At 34.5% G+C, this 24,426-nt stretch overlaps 1 protein-coding gene across 10 annotated transcripts in view; it reads right to left on the bottom strand.

The window, feature by feature from the left end:
- The window catches only part of TCF4 (transcription factor 4), a 443,926-nt gene that overhangs the window by 42,031 nt on the left and 377,469 nt on the right, over window positions 1-24,426 (bottom strand). For all 10 annotated transcript variants that reach the window (XM_078153252.1, XM_078153254.1, XM_078153251.1 and 7 more), the window contains 4 exons: window positions 22,644-22,777; window positions 13,963-14,095; window positions 4,429-4,496; window positions 2,837-2,915 (listed from right to left, as the gene is read on the bottom strand). In XM_078153252.1, coding sequence (XP_078009378.1) covers window positions 2,837-2,915; window positions 4,429-4,496; window positions 13,963-14,095; window positions 22,644-22,777 — 414 coding nt within the window. The remainder of the gene's footprint in view (window positions 1-2,836; window positions 2,916-4,428; window positions 4,497-13,962; window positions 14,096-22,643; window positions 22,778-24,426) is intronic.

Here is a 24,426-nt window from a genome sequence, read left to right as displayed (position 1 = left end):
TCACAATTAGAACCTTACAAACAAAAATATTTTTCTAATATTTTAGGTAATTTTATAGATAGGGAAATACCAATTTCCATTTAGGCTACAGAGGAGGCATACAGAGCCCTTCTGAAACACCAAGGGTGGGTGTGTGGTGGGACGCGGAGGTATCTTTATGTAAAACACATAGATACTGGGCCTCAAATTACCTCCTAACAGAGACGATTTCGTTGATTCTGAAACTATACTTGAGAGCAGTTCCTGAAGGAGGAAACGTCACTTTTAAAAGGAGAAGTGGTATGTTAAAAAAAAATACTAAGAAGGGTTTAGTGACTGTTTATGGAAAGCCAGCTCATACCAGATCACTATTCTTACTGTGGTAAAGCACATATTTGATACATGCTAATAAATCATTCAATCATTGGTCACTTATGACCAATGATTACCTATAAGAACCTCTTATGACTATAAAATTACAGTGACAGAGTAAAACCATTCTTTCTACATTAAAATCAGTAATACAATATATTGTGATAAAAGGGTACTTTGTTAAGTAAATTATTTTCTTTTGTAGTCACAAAATTTGAATATGAAGAAAAGCTCTTGTTAAATATATGTATATGTTTCTACCCTACCAAATTTGTGAATTAACTTTAGAATAACACTAACCAAGATGTTACCATTTTAAAAGCAAAGGAGTATTACAAAGTTTTATTTTCCACATTAGAATTTAGTGAAACAATGACTTTTTTTTTTGCTTGGTTATATATATGGCAGCATCGATCCAAAGAAATAAAGAACTCTGGAGTTTATTCAGGGCAATAAGTGATGTTACTATTTTCTTAGGTGAAGAAAAGGTGATTATCTTCAAATTAATTTTGTTTTAGAAAAAACATATAGATTGATCTTGCATGTTTTAAGATCAAAGGATGAGACATGGAAATGAGGATCAATATTTGTCCCTAAATCTACATTATCATAAAAATTAACTTTTTTTAACATGTGATCTTCTCTAACTTTCTAATAGGACTACAAAAGATTTTTTTCTGCTTCAATGTTCCTAAACCAATGTGCCATTGAACACTGTGTGTGCTTTTGTGACCCAAAATTATGCTACTGAGTAGACTACTTTACATATCTATTAAACTGCTGACTTTAAAGCTATCCTGTACTCTTCCCTACCTGCTAAATAACACTAACATTAGTGGCTCTTCACTTACCTAAGGTACAGGTCACAGCTTGCAGAAAAGACTGGGTTACAGTCAGTAAAATAATACTTCAACATCTCCATTGTGTTAACATAAGCACTAGGTGATTAATGTTCAGTTCATCACCTGACAATAGCCACTCCCCCTCTATAGTTGGTTTCAATTCCCCTTTCTTACTACTGGGACATCAGGGTCCACAAACTTCTCTCATCTTTGGGTCTCTCCTCTGCCTAAGGAGGGACAGATGCAAACTATGGACTCTTAGGTAAACTACCACTCCTGACCCAGAATTTGGTTCCTCTCTTGCAAAGAAACCCAGTAGTTTTAAATTGTCCCTGTCACATATTAACATCAAAAACAGCTGACAACGTGCATGTTATGGGATGCAACAAAGAGCTGATGAGACAATATCTGACTGAATTTAGATTGTCTACCCCACTGATGACTTTAAAAACACAGTCTGATAAGCTATTAATTAAAATAAATTGTTAAGGACATCAACAAAAGTTGATCAATTAAAAGTCACCTGTTTACACCACAATGAATATGGGTACTGAATACTACCACTGGAAATGCTTTTATTAGGTGCTGTGTTAAGCCTTTTGAGAGGCACCTCTCAAAACTAAACTAATTTGTAGATATTTCTCATAATCCATTAATCTTACCCTTGTCCCAGCTAAATGTCCAGGCCATGAAAATCAATTACATTATAAATTCAATTAGAATGGTTTTTTTTAACCAAGATTTTTTTTCACTATTTATTGGTACAAAAAAAGGTTTTTCTCTTAAATTATTCCTATGGCACTAAAGAACACAATGAAATTCTGTAAATCCCTATAGAACATAATTTTTGAGCACACTTCCCTTCTGTTGAAATGAATATGTTAACTGAGCTTTGCCATCTGAGATATGTTTATTCATTTTTGTTTCATGTCATCCACAGACCTAGGTAAAACTTAAGCCATACAAAGGTCTTCCTCATATTCCATGGGTCTTTCAGGGGTTGGGAACCTGTGGCCTTGAGGCCCCATGTGGCCCTCTAGGTCCTCAAATGTGTGACACTTTGAACCCAAACTTCACAGAACACAGAAGTCTGGATTCAGTCAAAGGGCCTCACTTGTGGACCTAGAGAGCAACATGTGGACAATATGTTCTAGTGCTTTTTCTATCCATACCTAATCCATATAATCTGGTGGAAAATACATAGTAACATTTCCAAACAGCAGGATGTCCTGTTATTCTTCTCTAAATGTGTTAGAGATGTGAGAAATACTTCTGCCTCCTATGTCTCTCTTGAGTGGCAGTATCTAGAGGTGTGCAGAGTCAGCCTTGAGACATGAAGATGCGAGTTCAAATTCTACCTCTGGGTACCCTTGTGAAAGTCACTTAACTTCTCACTGCCTGAGGCAGTTCAACAAGATTATAAATTGCAGAGAAGGTATGGATTTGCACTGTTATGGGAAGTTCTTGACTAGGAACTTCCCTTACAAATAAAATCACAGATCCAACCCAAAACACAAAGCAATGCCTATGTCACGAGGATGTCACTTTACAAACCTCACAGTCCTTTAAGGGAGTTGTTTTTATAAGAAAGGATAGGTATTAATTTCTGCTGATATTGTGAAATCAAATTTCAAGCACGGTACCTGAGAGAGAAGGAGGAGAGCCAACAGGAGTTGAAGGATTTGATGAAAAGCTGTTGTTAGTGTGATCTGGAGAATAGATCTTAAAAGAGTAAAAGAAAAATCATTCAGTACAAAAATTCAAGTTTTAAAGCAGACCCTAAAATAAACCCTGGTTAAGAAGCCCTGTTATATAACCAATTTACCCTAATGGGATCATCTCAAATTCCAAAAAGGACTGATATCACAAATTGCTTTACTTTTGGAGTCTTCATGATCAGAAATGCTTATATGGCTTCCTAAATAGCACCTTTGGAAAATAACACCTTCAAAAACATAATAGAAATCCATTCATATTAGTTAAAAGCAATGCTGAGAATTTTGTATGACCCAGATGGGTTCAGTGAGCATGATTAACCCAGACACATTCACAGCTATGTAACATGATAAGGTAGAACATGGTGAGAATGCATGGCATTATACGAAGAATCATGGGCTTAGAATCAGTCAAGCTGGGTTCTAGCAGCTTGTCCCAAACTAGCTACACATCCTTGAACAAATCACTTAACTTCTCTGTACCTGAGTTTTCTTGTATAAAAAATATAGGAGCTCTTGCAGTTTTATAATTCTGTGATGCATGCATTTTTCCTTATGGCCATGGTTTATATGTAGAGAAACTAGTTGTAAGAACTAAGTTTTTTTTTTTAAAGCACTGACATTTTTGGAAAGAATGTCACAGTAAAATGAATTCATTTGATACCTCTAGTGATGGTAAATATCCAACTGGAGCTCCTAAATCATTGCCATAATGGAAAACATCTCCAATTTACATCTATAAGTACACATGGTTAGTCTACACAGACAATATTAGGTGTGCCTCTTACAGAAATAAAATGTGCCCTTTTTTCCAGATCCAACCAACTCTTGCCTCTTGGTAGTAGAGCAAAGAAACCCAGTAGTACACTTTTACCAGTTAAGAAAATAATAGAACTTCCATGATGAAAACAGCCCAAATAAATCTTATCCAACCCCTCCTCCCCTCTTCATTTAATAGATGAGAATTCTGAGGCCCACACAAGCTACATGACTTGCTCAGTGTCATACATTTCCTTAGTGGCAGAATTGGGATTCAAATCTTCTGTCTCTAAATCTGATGCTGTTTCCATTATTAAACTGATAAATTAAGTTCTGTAACTCATATTTTTCAATTACTGCACTTTCTAAGTCTTTGAGAACTTGGGATACAATCAATGCATGATATTGTGACACTGAAGAGTACTTCCAATCTGGTATGTCTTCCAAAAATAAGTAATTTTGGACATTAAAGAAATGATAATGTAATAAACAGGATATGTACAGACCTATCCTATTTGCTATTTAGTATAACTATTAGAAAAATAAAGATGGAAATAAAATGTTTAGTTTTCATGTACTTCCAAGAACCCCCACCCCCTTTTTAACCAATGAACATTATATTTTACAACAAATTTGACACCCTCTAGGATCAAATCTATCCTGTTTGCTGTTCATTTTCTGAAATTTCAAATGTCCACTTTTGATTAAAGTTCATCCTTTTACAACAGCAAATGTGGAGTCCAAAGTAAATATTTTCTTACCGAAGCAAGTGCTTTCCCCAGAGCATCGCCGGTCTGTGAACTGCCTGCTGCACCACTTCCTCTATTTGCTGCAAAAACAAAAGGCTGACTGTGAAAACCAGGCAGTACAACATTTCGGAATTTTCTATTCCTAGTCCACTTACTCATAATTTAATTGCATTTTAATGCTAATTACATCACATTAATCTTTAATTGGCATTAATTTGTTTGCTAAGGTAGATGTCAAATATATTCATGTTACAATTTTTTTTTTTTACAGATCAAATATACACCTGGCACCTTGGTGTGTTCTTTTAAATGTCCTAATGGATATTTGCCATATCTTTGATTAAGGACAGTGATGGGTGAGAGGCAGTAACCATATAGATAAAAAATTTGTAGTTAAAGAAGACACTTCAATTTAAAGTCTCTGGAGACTCCAAAAGAGTCATTACTCTATTCGATACGAAATTAGGTTATTTTTTGACACTAATCAACATTTGACACATAGCAAACACTATGTCTCCCTCATAGCTCACTGGACTAAATATAACAATGAATCTGTATAGATATGGCCTGTAGAAAGATAAAACGTTTTAAAATATTTCCTTATATATACATTTATTAGCAGAGAAACAAATTGTTATGTCACCAGAATCAATCAAATCAAAATTCTGAGGATAAAATTATGCTAGAAACTCTTAAGGCTTATCTTTATTATCCCCAGATACACTAATCTACTGTTAAATAATGAATTATAAGTAAACAACATACACATGAAACCTATCTGTAGTTCTCTGAAGCACCTCACAAGTAGCTTCTAGCACTAAGCAATTTTTCAAAGAAGAGGTACAGTTAATATCTCTGAAGTCTCTATTATTACCCAATAACTATGACATTCATCAATTGTATAACGTGATATATAATAAGAAGAGACAGTGTGTCATACTGGCTAGTTCTGCTCTTAGAGTGAGGAAGACCTCTTCCAATTCCACCTCTAATACTCACTAGCTGTACAATTCCAGGAAAATCACTTATATGCCTTAGGCAACTCCTTTGTACTTATCTACTAAGTCACAGATGGGTTGCACAATGCATTAGTGGATGGAATTTCTACAACAAAAGTTTCCTACACTGCCCAAAACATCGATCCTCCAAGTTATTTTTTTCCATATTTAGAATATATTTTATACTATTTATTATGGGCTAACTTCTCAAAATACTGTATAGACATATTCTTGAGAGGCTTAGGAAACAAATGTTATCACTGTTTTGTAGAAGAGAAAAAAGGCAACTTAAATTCTATTGATTTAATTCAACAAGACTTTGTATATTTATATAATCTTAAAAAACATATAGGCTTTCCAAGTATGCTTGCTCCATCTCTAGCCATTTCCTTGAACCAAGAGGTTATACTTTAGTTTTTTCATTTGTAAAATAAAGGTAATGGAATAAAGGATATTTAGGATTTTTTCCAGCTCTAAAAATTCTACAATTCTATAGAAACCTAGCTTCTTACATTGCTAATCCGTTCTGTGAAGTAAAGATATTATAACTGCCTTATCATAGTCACACTATTTTTTTCTTTTCATTTTTACTCATATGACTACATATAGGTGAAGAGAATACCAAATGTTTTGATAAAACATTTTGTAGATTTAATAAGCACAGTGACAGACAAAACCTAAAGGCAGAGAAGAGTTAAAAACTTGAATCAATCATTCATTTGTTTTGACCAAAACGAAACAAAACCCAAACCTTGAATCATGCACATTTTACAATTGGATGTATATGTTTTAAAACATCATATCTCGATGCTTGTTTAGAACTAAAGTTGCTTACAACAATCTTCTCAGAGTTCATTGCCAGATATCACAGAATGGGATAATGAAAATACACTGAGCAAAAATGTTAACACTTGTTGAAAAAACTTTTTTTTAATAAAGGGATATACAAATTCCTAAGCATTAACTATTTAAAGCCAGGATTCTTAACTTGGAGTCTGTGAATTGGTTTTTTAAAAAAATACTTTTGATAACTATATTTCAATGATTGATTTTCTTTCTATTTTTACATGTTTATTTGTACATTAAAAACATTTTAAGATGGGTTCCATAGGCTTCATTAGACTGCTAGAGGAATCCATTATACACAAAAAGGTTAACAACCCCTGTCTACCTGAAAAAGAAAATAATGAGGTTTCTAAAATAAAATTATTGTATTTCTTTTTTCCTGCTTTCCTATAGCACCACTTTGGAGCATTTTTCTCTTTAGGAAAAAATAGTTTATAGGTTAAACTAGGTTACTTATAAACTAATTTTTATCATTTTTAACATTAAAACTATTTTTGCTTTCCTGATGCTTTAAAAATATATCATATTCATTTCTGAATATATCCCACTCTTGCCACTCTAATGAGTCATCCCCTGTAAAAAAAAAAGGTTTAAAGAGAAAATGAAAATAGCTCCAATGAAAAGAGCAAGATATATTTTCTTCACTTTTGTCTAGAGACAAATTTGGTCCATATATATACAGCTCAGTTTTGCTCAATTTTTCTTTTCCTTCATATTGCAGTTACTGTATTTAGTTTTCCTGGTCTTGCTTACTTCACTCTTTATCAGTTCATATAACTCTTCTTATATTTTTCTGAATTTTTCACAGTCATTATTTCTTATGGTAGCAATATGCCTTTATATCCATATACCACAATTTCTTTGGCCATTCTCCTACTGCATTATTTAATTTAAAATTAGGTATCTATGAAATAGACGTTCTAGAATTTACTCTGTAAGATCACACTGTAAAATTCTACATTATTACAATATAGGCAGAGTCCAAACAAGACAGTAGACACAGTGTCAGTTATGGATAAGATATACTACTGAAGCAAACAGTCTCCAAAGTGTCTCTTCAAAACAAATTCAAAGTAAAGAATAAAAACTGAAAAACAGCTAAGAGTCCAAAAAACTATTTTGGGTGGGGTAGCTTTTTTTTCCCCTAAGTTACAAATAACAGCAAAGTAAGTAATTTAAAAAAATGAGACTGTGACCTGACATTATTTCTATTAATTAAGGAACAATGTAAATACAATCTTCTTACCAATTTTAATGCAGTTTTCTCATTTTATGTATAAAGACACTGAGACAGGTAGGTGGGTTACAGAACAGGCAGGACACGGCTATACAGAAGCAGCGTTGTATGGTTGAGATTTTCTCAGCACTTGCTAACATTTCTCGTATTCTTTCCTTTCCAGTTTGAAAAAATAAAACATACTACCTCTTCAAACTATCATAAGTAGTACTCAAGAAAAGAACTAATAAGGGGTGCAAGGAAAAAAGAAATGGTATTGTTGTCAGAAGGCTTGGGTTCAATCCTGACTATCCATATGGGTATGATGTATATATGTATATATGTATATGTGTGTGTGTATATATATATATATATACATGTATATATATATACATGTATATATATATATACGTATATATATACATGTATATATATACATGTATATATATATATATACATGTATATATATATGTATATATACGTATATATATATACATGTATATATATGTATATATATACGTGTATATATATATACATGTATATATATGTATATATATATGTGTATATATATATATACATATATATATGTATATATGTATGTTGCTCAGCCTCTCTAAACTATAGTTCCCCCCATCCATGAAATGTGAAGAATTGAACCTCACTCTCTATAACCTGCCAGCATTTTTGTAAGGACAGCAGTTTGTAAGCCTTAATAGACCATATAAATTATTAGTAACATTTATAATATTGATGGAAGAAAGAGGTTTAAAACAGACCAGATAGTAGAACTGAAAGGAAATTTAAGTCATCTAACCAGTCCCCTCATTTCATAGATAAGGAATAACTGAGGTACAGAAATGCATGTGTGCACACACATATACATACACGTATGCATGTATACAATACATGTATCTGCATGTACATATATGTACACATGGAATTATGCTCATAGTACTGAATATGCAGTTCAAAAAAGGAACAAAATCCATCCCTCTGAAAATTTTATGTTCCCAGTATGAGTCAACTTTTTAAGTCTTTGATAGAGTAGAATGGATAGATAAAACCAGAACAAGTCTCATTTAGTTTCCAAACAGAATTATTTCTTCTTTTTCAGATATGGGGCATGGTACCCACTAAATTTCTTGGCTACCTTTCCTTAAGACTTGCTTTTCAAACTTGTCTCTCCAAGCCTTTGATTCTATAGGTATTCACTGAGCTGTCTGATCCTTGCCTACACAGTAGTTGGACATGACTTTTGAGAGGGGAGGAATTTCAGGTATCATTTAGCTGAATCCCAGACAGGTGAGGGGAACATTCTTTGGTCACATGACTAGAGCCAAGATTAACATCCACATCTTCTCCTGGGCCAGTTTTTTACAGTATCTCATGGTGACACATGTACAAAGTCTCCATACCAAAGCAAAGCTAGAGTCTGCTTAGCCGGCAGGCACCAAACTCTTGCTCAAAGTCGGGGGAAGAGGAGTGGAGAGGGACAGGACCCATTTCTAAACACACTTCTGGCATGAATGTGAAGGATATTTAATTGTTGTGAGGAACTATAATTTTGTAGGAGGGTTTAACACAGCCAGTTAGATGATTATCAGTCAGAGGACTTGAACACAGGTGCTGCTGCTGCTGCTGCTGCTGGCTGTAAGCTTAGCAAAAAGAAGATGAATTTAAGATGCTTAGATCTGATTTGGACCACCCTCTCTCTGTCTTAATATCAGCTTTGGGAAAAATGAAAGTTACATTCATACACGCCCTAACAAAAAGCCAGAATGAACTCTGCCTAGGGACTCCCTGAATTTGGAAAACGTCAAAGGCACCAATTACCCCCACAATATACACCCATAACCCTAACGTGGGAACACCATGCAGACAATATCAAAGGCATAAATTTTTTTGAAAAAAGTCTGGGTCATGGGATAAGTATCTAAAGAAGAAATGTTTCTTTAAAATCAGAGATTCACTGACAAGAATGCCGAACATCTTTTGGCTGCTCAACTGCTGGGTGTGTGACAGGAACTCTGGATCTGAAATTAACGATGAAAAGTAGGCAACATCTCTCTTTGAGGCAGTATTGTATTTGGCACAGTTTTTAAACTGGAACACAAATACATACTATAAAACTTTACTTGCTGGGGAGGTCTAGAGGTAGGGGAGAGTTTAGCAGGAAGCTAGACTTCCTAATTATTAGCAAGAAATGAAAAAAAAAGATAAAGAAAGAAAAAAAGTTCAAATTGGTATAATCTCAGTTGGTGGTCCTAACTAAAATTCATTGATACTACTAGATAAAATTCATACCTCTCTTATGCTATGTGGCTGTTCATCACCCAAATGTACTCAAAAGCTCAAGACTCTTTTAAAACATCAAGTGAATATTATATGACTACTCTAATAATAACATCAGTGAGAAACCAAGTCCTCAAGGGGGAAAGAACACAATGTTTCTACCAAGAAAGCCACATACTGAAATGTACCATGTCATACAAACTTGTCATTAGAAGCAAAAGTAGCAAGCTAGATTAATTCAAGAATCAGATATATTCCAAAGCAATCTTTATCACATGCTGAATTAAATCTATCTTGGTAGTCTGTTCTTTCAACACTGCTTTGGTTGAGGCTTTTTTAAATATAAGCAACACCATCCACAGGAAATTTTACCTAATAAAACAATACTTGTTATATAGTTAATATATTTATTATATCCACAGTTCTCAATTTTTTTCCTCTAGGGACAAGAGAACTGGAAATCCCAAATCACAGCAGGCTTCTGCCCATTGACTCACTTAGATGGGGAAAATGTCATTTTCAGTGATACACTGGAGGGTGGGGGTGGGAGCAATGGACTTTTATGCACCTGGGTAACCTCTTTCTGCTGAGATTAGGTCACATGTTTTCCTCCCTTTCAGGTATGATGAATTAGAGATCATTTATGGTAGAAGAGGCAGGTATGCAGGAACCCTAGGCAGTCTCCTAATCCTAATCCTGTTTATATGATATATACTTCCCACAACTCCTTTCACCTCACCCTAAGGGGAATGTTCAAACATATATTTGCATTTCCAATGGCTAGAGCTTTGTACTTTGTACACAGTAGGAATTTAACAAATGTCTGCTAACTGTAAAACTGATCTCTACCCCTGTTTAAATAAATGTTTACTTTCAGTGTTGCCAGAACAATGTGCTGGATCAGGGTTAAACCTTGGAAGGTCTTGGACAAAGACATGACAACAGCTGTTATAGGTAAAAGGGAATAGACTGATTCACTTCAATTCTTCAATAATGCCATGATTTCACTGACATGGACCTTCCCGTAATGGTACAGGTCATAACCCGTCCTTGCCATCTCACCCTGATTGACCTCCATCCACGTCATCTCATAAATGTTGCAGAAATTATTCTCCCAAAATGTTAGATTTCCTTTAAGTCCTTTAAATGCTAAGATTTCCTTTAAGCTTATGTTACAAAAATCTGCTCTGGTGCTTGGCTATAGTACTGAATTCACTTTGGGTCACTGAAGGGTTAGATTAGTGGAAAACAATTGTTCTACCATGTTGGAGAGGCTTAGATGTAAGACCTTGATGAAAGATGAGTTTCTGATACTTTAGGACAAGCCTAACTAAGTAAAGAGAGGTCATTTACTACAGGCAAGTTACTTAGTGATTAATATAACTCATGATTCTCTTATTCTACTTCAATTTTAACACAGAACTAGAATTAATACTGTCTTCAACCCATGGTACTTCACTCCAGTTTACCCATAGATCTTTTCCAATTTAAGTCTAATTTTTTAAAAATAAATATGATTTTGATGCTGGCAAGTGATTTTAATGGAGTTACTATACTGATGCTTCAATAAGGTGGATGCCTCTGACTTCTCCAGATGAAAAAAAAATCATTATAAATTTCTACTGAAGACATATGGGTGATTATATCATAAAAGTCAATTATTCATTGGTGTAGTAAGAGTAACCCTCTTTTTAAAAAATCTAGTTATGAATTTAGAAATAAAAGAATAAAACAAAGTAAACTCAGTTGCCTTCTGAAGTAATAAATAAGCAAAACCCCACTCACCCAAAACCCTAGTACTGTACTTCATCTCTCAAACCTGGACTGAAGAACAATTTAACTTTTGCTTTTGTAATTACCCATAATTAAAGAGAGTCCAATGAGGTTAAATTGTTAAGGTTTTAGAAAGAAGTTCTCTTGTCACATTTATTAAGCTTTACAATTCTGAATAAACCTGGGACTTTGCTTCCTCTTCTGTAAAACAAGCAGGTTGGAATATATTATTTCAATGATTTTTTGCAGTTCTAATGATTCTATGATACCATTATTTTAAGTTTTGTTCTATCAAGTAACTCATGGGACAGTAATCAAGTACACAAGTAACAATGAGATAAATACCATAAAAGAAAAAGGTTCTCAATACATCTGAGAGATGGCTGTGTGATCTTTCAAATTGGAAAAGTAGCCTAATGGAAGCATCTCCATTATGAAATTACTGATTTGTATCTTCAGCAAGAAAACATGAAAAATATGATGCCCATGTGTTAATGCTTGAACCCCATTCTTACTGCATTAGTACTGCTTACAGTCATTTTATACAGAATCATGTGTGTAATCTAAAACATATGTCACGTTATGTGTTCCCTATTTACCAATTATTTAATTAGCTCTGTTTGTTCTCTGAGATATAGGCAATGCAATATTTCTTTATTTCCTGCATGTAAGTATGAGTGAATTTTTGCCAAATACTTTAGAAACTCTACAGATGTATTTTATTAATCTATACTGTTTGTTAGGAAAGTATCAGTAACATCAGAAGAGAAGGCTTCTCATCTTGTTATAAAAACTTGCTGCCATCATTGAAGTACAGCATACTCTGTGAAAATCAAATCAAATTCTGAGAGAATTATTATATAAAGGAACCAAAGTCTCCTACTTGCAATAGTAAGATTTAAAAGAATATTTGAAATATTTCCTTAAGAAATATTTAACAGATCAAAGATACATTTTACTAAGAAATATAACCATTAGCATTCTGTTCCCATCTGTACAATGTGTCTAGAAGGTTTCTCTTTTCATAGTAAAGCTGAATTACTTCAGCAACTTCCTTCACTAAAGGATGATGAGACTTTATCACTCACTTATTAACGAGGAATTCTGTAGTCTGTTATAAATACAAACTTATTTTAGATCACTGCTGTTCCACCAGTATTTCATATGTGGTCAAAGAATTCTGATTCTCCTTCTCCCATTAACTCAGAGCTTCCTCTTCTTGCCCTTTGCACTTGAGCCAATGACTTTATCTCTACAAACAACAAAGGCATCTTTTGGCACGTATGCTGTTAGTATAGTACCCACATCTGATAATAAGATCTTATTGCATCACCTACAAGACAATTACTAGCACACAATTAATTCAACAATATAATCATTTTTCCCCCCGTGAGATTAATGGCTATGCTGACTACGGCTCATTCAGCATTTATTATCTTATGGCACCTACACTAATAGCTATTCCCAAACCATGCACTCTTTTCCCATACTAGAAATAAAGTGGTTTCTGAATTAATCAACACATATTTATTCCCATTTACTGTGAATATATGAGTCCTCCCTTGGTCTACTACTCCTTTAACTATAGTTGCTTCTTCCCTTCTGAACATCCACACTTTATTCATTAAAAAGAAAAAATACTAAAACCAAAAGTAGACAGGAAACCTAAGCCAGTACATCTAAGTAAATGAATGACCATGCATTCTCCAATGGATCTAAAACTCATGACTCTAGTGATGGGGCTTTCCATCAGTCAAACCACATGCAGAGTGTAATATGCTTTCATTTTCTGCTCTGCAACTACTTTTTTTTCTTGCTTTTGAATTTTGCAGGCTTCACTGATAGTTAGCAAAATTATACCATGGATTCACCATAACCTTTGTTCTTAATTTTTGAAGTTTAGAAGTTCCAGGCTGAAAATGAACAATAATGGAATATCTTCACTGTATCTCTTTTTAGCAAAGCTCATGGAATTTTAGTACAGGAGATGATCAGTGATTCAAAGCAACCTGTGATTTTGGTATATATTGGCTTTACTTTATTATTATTCCCTGTTTTTCATTTCAAAAATCCATTGATAGCTCTGCTTGCTCTTTCTATGTGAGAGGGTTATTTTATCCCTATCTCCTTTCCTTATACCAAAAGCAGGTGAAAAGCTAAAAGTTGAAATGGAAACACAAATAGAAAGGTCAGTTACAACTATGCCAATAGAAACCTCTAGGATTGCATCTTTAATCTCTACGAACATTTATTTAGAATAAGCTAATATTTTTGATATATTATTAAAGAAAGACTGCAGAATGAAACTTGTAGATTGCCTAAACTAGATGGGTGCAAGCAAACTTACTATAAGTGAAAAAAGAGCTTTCATTTCTAAAGTCCTTTCTTTTGGTCATATGCATTAACCTCTCTATGACTCACCCATTATACTGTCTGTTCCATTAGCAGGTGGTGTGCAGGAAGAGGCGCTGTAATGGTTTGTACCACTACGATGGAAAGTGGACATCGGAGGAAGACTAGAATTGATGTCTGCTGAGGAGTGTGAAGGATAACTCTGTAGTAAGAAGTAGAAAATTTGAAATTTTAAAAAAAGCAACAAATGACCATTCAGTTCTGTATTTCTTTCTTGCTTCACTAAAAACTACTCATTTTGCACCAAAGTTTTGCCTTTAGGTTCTACAAATAATTAAGTTCAACTGTTAGTTACTATAAATTTCTTAGAACTTACATTTTATAAGCTGAATAAAATTTTTAAAAATTACATATAATCCTCAGAAAGATCGCATACATAGCTGGTTAGTTTTCATCAAATGGGACTATAATTATCAAGCGATCTAAACATTATAGAGTAAACACTACACTAAAAATTATCTCCATCTGTATAGCTGAAAAATGCTTAAATTAATAAGAATTCTGATGGAAGTTTGATTGGGCTCTCAACTTAAGCTCACCTCTAGCAGAATTTTTAATGGCTTCTAAAGTGTCATTTGGGAAAGATTTTGCCACATACCAAGTTTTAGAAGAGCAAATCAATATTTACTTTTCACATGATCTTCCAATACCATCTATTCTTGCCTTCCTTATATCAAATGGGAAAGGATAATTTTAACAGTCTTAAATCTTCTTGCTGACCATTGAATCACCTTTTTTTCATAATTCACAAAATAGAAATGAGAAAAAAACCCAAATCTGAATTATGTGAAAGGGTATTGTTAAGAACCATACATCAAGATCCAAATTTGATTAAGGTGGAACAAAACTCAACTTAGAATGACTGACTTTATTTTTGGTGCTTTCTTTGAATGACCTCTGTACCAGCTGCTAACTACACAGTGGACTTTGAAATGAGATTATCTCTAAGAAATAATTTGGTTTCTCATCCATCTTTTCAAGTGAAGTTGTTATGACAGTATTCTATGTAAGTTATTTTTTCCAGGGCATGCAATAATTGATGATGTTGGTAATTAATCTTACTACCTATCTGTATCTTCTTGGAACTGAATAGGCCTATAAAAATGTGTCTATGAGATGACAATGTACTGTAGTCACAAAGATGTGTAAAACTGTATTTTTTCAGAGAAAAACATATAATTTTGTAAAATAATTTTCTTAACACCATATGTATGCCTTTCATATGACATGCATGGAACAAAGTGGGCTGGCCATCTAAAACATATACTTTCTTTGACTGTACATGGAATATCAGGATAAAACTATTTTATTATATAATTATTGGGGATACTTTTTTTTTAGCTGTAAGATTTAGTACTACAACATTAAGCTGCATGGGAAATAGTTGTCATTGCTTAAATTCCACTCATTTGTTCTTCATTAGTCTTCATTGTCTTAATATATTCATTATTGAAGGACTAATCCAGTTCCTCCTGTACTCCTGTACATTTTCTCCAACTCTCCCAACCCTCAGAGAGCTCTTCCTTCTTTAAATTCCTATGGTACTTATACTTTGCAAAGTATCACTTGGCACTTAACTATGTACTGCCTTTCATGACTCTTTTAAGTTGTTTCTTGTGTAATTTCATCTCCCCAAATAATACATAAGCTCTGTGAACGGCAGGGAACATGTCTTATATATTTTTGAATCATCCTCTTCACCTAGGGCAGGATTGAGAAAGCAAAACAATTTCTCTTTCCCCTATTCTTCCCTACAAACTCCCCCAAAATAACAACAATAACCTCTCCACCCCCCAAAAACCCTATTGGTTCATTCATGACAGGTAACATTTAATAAATAAGTGCCTGATATATGGAGTATATTTTAATGTTGATTTTATCAATGTCAAAGAGACCTTTGACAAAATTTTCTTTGCATAAACAGAATGACCTCAGATTAACATGTAACCAAAACATTTTTTGTTGAGGCACCTGAACCACTTATCCTACCCACTTTTACTCACCATTATAATAAGAACTTTTCTAAAATTATGCTGCTTTTAAATGAGATACCTATAACATGATATATCATTCAGAGTAAGAAAGGATAATGGGATGGTAAGCAGAAAGTCTTTAGAAAAGAATCCCACACTTTAAAAAATCACTTGACAAACATTTATAGACTGCCTATCAAATGGAAGTTAAGGAGCTTTCTCAAGAAGTTTATGATATAAGTGATGAAGCATATCCATAAAGTCCTGTACTTCGTGCAGGCAAGAGAAGAAAAGTTGCGTGTGTTAAACTAGAGGTAAATGGATGTTAAAATGTTGATTTTATTTATGAGCTACATCAGGCATGGTAAGATTTAATTTAATAAAAACCTGAAGAAATGAAACTTTCAAGTCATGTGAATTTCATCTTCCTTTCAAACAATATTTTCCTTTTAAAAAATAAATCACAAGGAAACAATAAGGCATTAGGGAATTCATTAAACGACAAAAACATCAAACAACTGTTGGATTATGTCCTGGAGTCCATATGCATTCAACCTAAAATACTATACATGCCATATGCAGAGCCATCTATCAGGCACACTGATGTTCACAGAGTGAACAATATCGGCATAAAAGATTCAATCATGTTTGTTCTGCTATGTATGATAAAGCAGCAAATTATATTCTGACACTTTTAAGAAGGGGTGATAGGTGATACCTATAGGTAACCAAAACATAAATGAGAAGAATAAAAGTCTCAAACATTCTAGTTAATTAAGATTTTAGTTAGGTAAAATAAAGATTAGTAGAGAGCTCAGTCAGTAAGTTAACAAGCATTTATTTATTAAGCCCTTCACTATGTGTTAGGCTTAGATGTTCTAGTCACCAAGTACACAAAAGAATATGTGTTATAAGAATGAGTCATGTGACACTGAAGTGGGAACAAACAATGCAAAAATAGGGAAAAGAACATAACTAATATGGAAATGTTTCTTTCTTTAATGAAATTCTGTTATGTTTTAATACAATTTTCTTTCAAGTTCTTTTTTTTTAACACGTGTAGAGTTTGTGATTTCTTTATGGGGAACTACTGGAGGGGTGTGTGTGTGTGTGTGTGTGTGTGTGTGTGTGTGTGTGTAGTTTTACAAGGATGTAAACAGAATCTCCTAAGGAATCTTTTGTTTTCTTCAAAAAAAGAGATGGAGGCTGCAGCATATTGAGACACATCTAGATAGAATGGATACATGGCTTACAGAAAATCAAAGTCATGGGCTCTTTATGGCAGGAATGTAGCTGTTAATGGTGTATAGAAAGGACTTGAGATTGAAAAAGGAGAAAGATAAAGAAGAACAACATAAAAAACCAATACTGGTGGATTATGTACGTACTTCAAAGGCCAGGACAGAATATGTGAGTGGCAAACATGGGAAGAAATCATGCAAAGATATTCAAAGAATTAGATTTAATGTAGGATACAACAGAGATACAATGACGTGAAATTCACTGAGACTTTTTATAGTTCCATTCAAATAGGAAATGTGCAGACATTCTGACTATGGTAAAATACAGTAAGAACTAACATGAAGTTTAAAGTACTGAAAGAACATTTACTCTCTAGAGTTTTCTGTGTGGGAAATAATGCAGTTTATATAAAACATTTAGATTTTAAGTACGTTATTAATATTCTAAGAGAAACTAACAAAAGACTTGTCTCTCTCTTAAATAATGTACTTAAGGCAGAGGTTCTTAAACTTGTTGGGTTCCCTTCTGGCAGTCTGATAAAGCCTATCTATCTATGGATCCTTTCTCAAAATGTTTTCAAATGCATAAAACAATATACATAGGGTTACAAAGGAAATTAATTGTATAAAATTAAACAAACAAACAAACAAAAAACAAATGCAGAGACCCCAGGTTAATAACTCTCGATTTAAATAAGAACTGTCAAGAATTATGTAAAGATAATTTTAAAATTAAAATATCTTAAAACAGATAAGAGTATATGGGACATTAAGAAGCTGGGTGTCCTTTAAGAACTGAATGTCCCCATTTTGGGTATAATGATTAACTGCGGGGGCTCCTACATGACATGCCTAGTAGAAAAGTTAAAGCATCTTCTTTATACTGGTCTAAAGGAGAAAAGGTAAAGGTGAAGTAACAGCGAACTGCTGAATTCTGCCATCAGCTGATGCTCATTTTTGCCATGTGTGGTGAGACTCTATCCATCTCTCAATGACATAGACAGTGAATGGTTTTTGGTGGGAATATTTTTGGTCATTATTAGATAACACAGGGACAGATATTATAATAGATGTCTGCACCCAGACAAAAAGAAAACAAGTATTGGGTTGCTTTTGGTTACAATGGAATGAGAGAAAGGCACGCGGAGCTCACTTTAGGGTAGGATTCTAGGCTCACTGGACTGGAATGGACCTTGCCTGGTCAACTTTTCCATCCCATTGTCTGAGGATCATGACTAAATTATCACAAACAGATGTGAATCTCTCCTATTTTTAAAAACCTCCAGGATAATAGGCCCAAAAATCTTAAGTTTAGCCAACTACTAGTCAAGAAGAAAAATAAATTTGACATAAGTTCTGAACTATTTTGTAAATTTCTGAATTACTGTAGCAATTAACTCTAGGATTCTCTTGGTTTGTATCTTCTAGAAGTCAGAATTATAAAGGGAGTAGTATTCCAGTATGAATAGGGAAAAAAATGAAAACTAAGGATCTTAAAGTTGTTGCTGAAGTGTCAAAAGATTGCTTGTTTCTGTTGTTAAAAAAGTTTTTATATATGTAGTACATTACAATAAAATACTTGGTAACTGAGAGCAATACAGAATAGTATTGGAGAGTTGTTTGTCCACATAGTCAGAAAGACCTGGGCTCAAAACATGCTTCTAGCAGATATTGGCTTTAATTTAATTCTTGAGTACCCCAGGCAATCAGTTGCAAAGCAACTGAATAAGTCTACACTGGTAAAGCAAGTTCCCTCAGCAGTAGTTTACCACTGAGATCATAGGACTTTTTTTTTTTAAGATAGCAATTATACTCTTCAAGAGCTTGACCTTTGGAAATGAAGACCTAACATTTACGCACAATTACCAAAATAACACAGGCAAAATCTTCTCCTTTGGCCTGATTTTACCCAGAAAACTACAGCAAAAGCTTCACTTGGTGCATTGTAGGCTTGGCCAAAGGCTACAAGCTAAATAAATGTAAGGAACTACCATCATTTCCAAATGAAAGGACATTGATTTCCCACTGCATACTCAAATTACTGTCAATCAGTTTAACAGATTCTTAAAAGCATACTCAATGAGAGATTATGGATGGTTAAATCACAGAAATTACATTGATTACTGGATGTAATAATTTGATGTTATTCAAGTTAGTGGAGAAAACTACATCAGAATGCAGAGAAATAGTTCTTGCTTCTTACATTTTTATACTATAATTACTGAAATTTGTTAATTTCTGGAGCCCAGAAATGATACTCTACATTGTGGGCTGACTATATATGACTATACATGCCACTAAATACTAATAGTGGGAATGGGTTTATCTAAGGTTATCCTTCAAATTGGTAAAATTATTTTGGCTCAGCAACATCTCTTATGAAGAGAATATCAGCTTTAGTTTGAACTCGTACTTTTCATCTGCAACTGAAGGCATTTTCAAACAAATACAGTCTTTTGTAAGCAGCAGTGACAATATGACCTGGTTAGTTCAGCAAACATCAAACTAATTTACTGTAACTTTCTGTGTCCTAGAGCCTGAGAGGAAGAGAAGTGAAAAAAGAAGAAGAAAAAAGAAAGGATAAAAGAGTTAAAAAGGACTAAAATCCAACTACTGAGGTCTAAGGGTGCTGGGAACCCAAAATTCAAGAGCAAGCGACAGAGGTCCTGCCTCAAATGAATTCAATCCAAGCCTTCTTGGGGTGGCGAGATTCCTAGTGGGTCTGTGTTATTGGCCAGATCTTAAGAATCTGAGCACTTTAATGGACGCAAGATGAATCTTTTATACAGAAGACTGTGGGAACAGAGCAGGGGTCTAGTAGGAATTAAGGGTGGGAAGTGGCCAGGGGTGATCCAGAGGTAAGGCTGGGCTAGATTAGAAGTAACAGAGAATTGGAGGTTTGGGTGTGGGGCCACAATGAAAGGACTGACTGAGAAGGGTCAGTTGAGCCAGCAAACAACAGGAACTGGGGCCACGTGGGAAACTCCAGGGCTTTTCCTTTTCGGGGTCCAGATCCCAAAGACATGGTCTCTTCCTTTTAGGGATTTAGATCCCAACCCCATCACAACCAGACAGAGGCAGTGCCAATACTTTTTAACTGAAATATCTATAGGACATAGTAAATTTCAGTTAATGACAATAAAAGCTTTTGTTAATCAGCATTTCCAGAAAAAAGAGAAAACAGTGGTAGAGAAAGAGTAAAGCTGTTTATAAGCAACTCCAGTTAATTAAAAGTTAATTCACATAGATCCAGTCCATTCAGTGTCCCTGTAATACTTCCCTAGTTCCCTCTTCTAGGTAAGGTGAGGCATCCTGGGGAGAGGTTAGAAAATAAACCATTTGCTGTTTACTGTAAAGGTATTTAAGTGAGAGGTTCATATCAAAATGTGACAGTATAATGATTTTACACATTTAAATTTGATGAGATCAAAATTAGTACTAAAAAGGATAAATCTTATTACTAGAAAATTGTTCTTTCCAGTTACTGAGATCCCTGCTCCTCTAGTAAAGTCTCAGTTATTAAAATGATGATTTAACGATCTGATAAAAATATTAATTTACTGGGCTTTCTTGGTGGCAAAACGAAGATAACATGCCTTTGGCTATATCTGCAGTAGCTTGGAGGAACAGAAAGGAGAAATCAAAGAAAAGAACAAAGAATTAGTTCTTGTGGAAAAATTGAAAAAATCCAAGTAGTGTAAGGAGAAAAGGGGAGAACAGAGAGAAGAGGAGACATTAGGAAACATATCACTAATGAACAGTTGGCAAAGCCTTGGTGGAACTATAAGCATTTTAAAAGTATGCATAGAACCACAGACCTTCCAGACACATAGTGAGCACACAGGACAATTTTGGATAACCCACATACTCCACTTGTAAACTTGCAACATCAGGACAACGTGAGGATGGCCTATAGTAGGTTGGGTAGCCCTCTCTGTGAATTTTAGATAAAAAGCCTTAATGCTTAGGTATTAAAAAAATCAACTTCACAAGTATATGGCAGGGGAAGTATGGATAGATAACAGTTGTTCTGTAAACAAGGTATGAGGGTTTTAGCAGATAGCAAGTTTCAGTAAGTCTGAAGTGAGATGTGCAAGCCAAAAAAGCTAATGTAATCTTAGGCTGAATTAAGAGGGGCAGAGCCTGCAAGAATAGGGAGGTAATAAGTCATGTTCACAGTCTTTATCAGACCTCATCTGTAGTATGAGCTTCTGTCCTGAGTGACGGGGCTTCAAAGAGATGTTGATAAATTCTAGATTGCACAGGGAAGGGCAACCAAGATTGGCCAATGGTCTTGGGTCCATGTCATAGAAGGATTAGCTGAAGAAAAGGAATATGTTTTGCTTGGAAAAGAAAAAGACTTGGGGTTGGGCGCAATCAGATTTCTTCTCTGACCAAGAGGGCAGAGCCAGAAGTACAAGTTGCAAAGAGACAAATTTAGGCTTGATGTGAAGAAAAAACTTTGTAACAATTAGAGCTGTCTAAAAGTAGAACGGTCTGCTTCAAGAGGTGGTGGGTTCATCCTTCTTGGAGGTCTTTAAGCAGAGACTGGATGACCACTTGCAGGACATGTTATAATGGGGATCCCTTCTGCATATTGCGTTGCATTAAACTGAAGCTGAGGTCCTTTTCAATGCTTAAATTGTGAAGTTCTGTAATTTTAGGGAGGACATGGATAAGAGTAGCATAGGCTTGGTAGGCATGGCTGGGTTGTGACCTGCATCACTGGGGGAATACTCACATTCAATAAAAGCACAGATTCATGGGAGTATTGGATTTATGAGCTTGACAGCATCAATAAACTTTTATAATTACGCTACATTAACAGGAGAATTAATATTGTGACTACTCTTACATTAATACCAAATCTAGCTTTGGTATCTAGTAGCACTTTTTTCTCTAACAGACAGACTGAATTATCATTACAAATTCTGGGTTCTTGAAGATGGAAAGAAGCCAGATCAGATTACAGTCTTATGGTGACAAAAATATAAGTATAAGGTAGTGGTTAGGGTGGTGGAGAGGAAAGGAAGTCCATCACTTTTGATCATATATGATAACATATTAAATCCACATGTCTAATTTGTGCTCACTATGACTTCATCACCAATAAGACCCCCTTTAATAATGATACTAGCAATTCAGGACACATAAAGAAAACATGGAACAAAAATAATTGAGATTATAAAAGGAAAAGGGACATATACATTCAGGGAAAAGAGAATAAAGTGATAAGAAAAAAGATGACTAGGAAAAATCATAGTTTCTTAGATCTAGGAAGGATCTAAAGAAATGATTTCTTCCAGTGCAGTCTCTAGTCTAAAGCATCTAGGGCTGATGCTTGGATAACCTTTCTTAAAGATCTCAGGGATGAAGATAACCCTCTAGACCGTATGCCTATATTTCTAAAATGAGAGGGTAAGATAATCAGTCAACTGGCTTTCTTATCTCCATTACAACAAAAAAACAGCCTTACCAAACGTTCATGTGGATGCAAGCTGCAGTAGCTGCTAGACTGTGGAATATGAGAAGAATTGCCCAACATTCCTCCGTAGCCAGGCTGATTCATCCCACTGGAGGAGCTCCAAGGGTCACTGCTGTGATGGCCATCTGCAAAGGACAAAGAAAACGGTGGCTTCCCTGAAGGCCTTGAAACTGGCTTCGAGAATAGTGTTTGTCTCATAAACTTAAAAATAACTGTCCCAATGCACTTCATTTATCCTTATGCTGGTTGGTTGATTATACTAGGACACATAGCATAAAGAATATGGTGTTCAATTACCTAGCAGCTAAAAACAGGTCCTCAGTTAAAAAACAAGTTGAAGAGAGAGAAATGGAACACAATTTCATATTGAATTATGTCAAGTTAGCAGGATATCTAATGTTAAATAAAAGTTTCTTGGCAACTCCTTCACCCTTTTTCCTATGATAAGTGTTGCGATATTTTGGGATGAATATTTTTAGCTAAAAAATGCATGATACATTACACACTTGGCAATTTTACAAATGTTAAAAGTAAACAAATGGCTATTTGACTTAAGAGGTTGGATTTCAGACCTATAATACACAAACTATATGGAAAAAATCTCGGAATTACTAAGTGGTATCATAGGAAAGGGTAAAAATCTCTACAGTACATATGCTTCTCAGTGGATTTTGGGGTTTTTGTGAAGATATTAGGTTTTCAGCAGAAACAACTTCAGACATACATATCTTAAACAGAAGACATTCTTTTTAATATTTTAAGAAGAATGGATTTTAAAAAAATATGGGGTGGCAAAATGGTTGAAAATTCCATTTAGTATTTTTGTCAGGTCAAATTGTGATCCTGGTATTAATTCAAAATTCAAAACTTATTCCTAGGACTTTCTCATTTCAGACAAATTAGGGAAATTATACTACAATTTGGATATAAAAATCTCCCTTGCTACTATGGTCTATGGTTTCTGGTATTGGTTTCTGTGGTCTTTTTCACACTTCAGGGTGGGTGGCAGAAGAAAGAAGTGGGATTGGAGAGACAAACTTATGTTACTATTGAATATGCTGCTGGCACTGATTCCATAACAACTGGATTACTTCCACAGTAAACCTGCAGAGGATTTTTCCAAATAGGCTTTAATCGTTGGCAGTACTTCTAATTCTTCTACAAGGCAAGCTGAATGGGGCACTATACATCCCATCAAGGGCTTTTCACTGAAGTACTAATTCTAGATGTTGAAATTTTGAAAACTGGAATATTTTCAAGCAGTCTGGAAGAATAATCTATGTGGTCTTTTTAAAAAAATAAGTACTGTGCAGCTAAAACTTCATTCATGGCTTTGAAATTTTAAGAAATTTAGTTGGAAGAATAAAAGTGAAGATTAAAATTAGGAGACATGGTAATAGAACTATAACATGCTTCAACCTCACTTACAGAATGTCTGAACTCTTACTAGGTACTCAATTCAACAGCACCTAAGGTTCAGCACTCAATAATTCACTATAGGTTTATGGGAGCTAATTTTTTTTTTTTTGCACAAAAAGGGAGCCCAACTCCTCTTTATCTGTCATCATGGCATTAAGGAAGAGTATGATTAATACAGTCCATACTTCACTTAATATGGAAGAGGTCCTTAGATTAGAGAAGTATAGATATCCCTATCTTAATTTAAAAGTCCAAGGCTAAATTCTTTTAATGAATGGTTGATGGGTACGGCAAATGACTTTGTAAGACTGCATTAAAGAGCAAGAGCTTCTGTATACATTCTGAAATGAGATGC

Source organism: Phascolarctos cinereus, unplaced genomic scaffold (genome assembly GCF_003287225.1).
Source record: "Phascolarctos cinereus isolate Bilbo 61053 unplaced genomic scaffold, phaCin_HiC Scaffold_4;HRSCAF=312, whole genome shotgun sequence".
In the NCBI taxonomy this organism is placed as follows: Eukaryota; Metazoa; Chordata; class Mammalia; order Diprotodontia; family Phascolarctidae; genus Phascolarctos; species Phascolarctos cinereus.
This window is presented reverse-complemented; position numbering and strand designations above follow the sequence as displayed.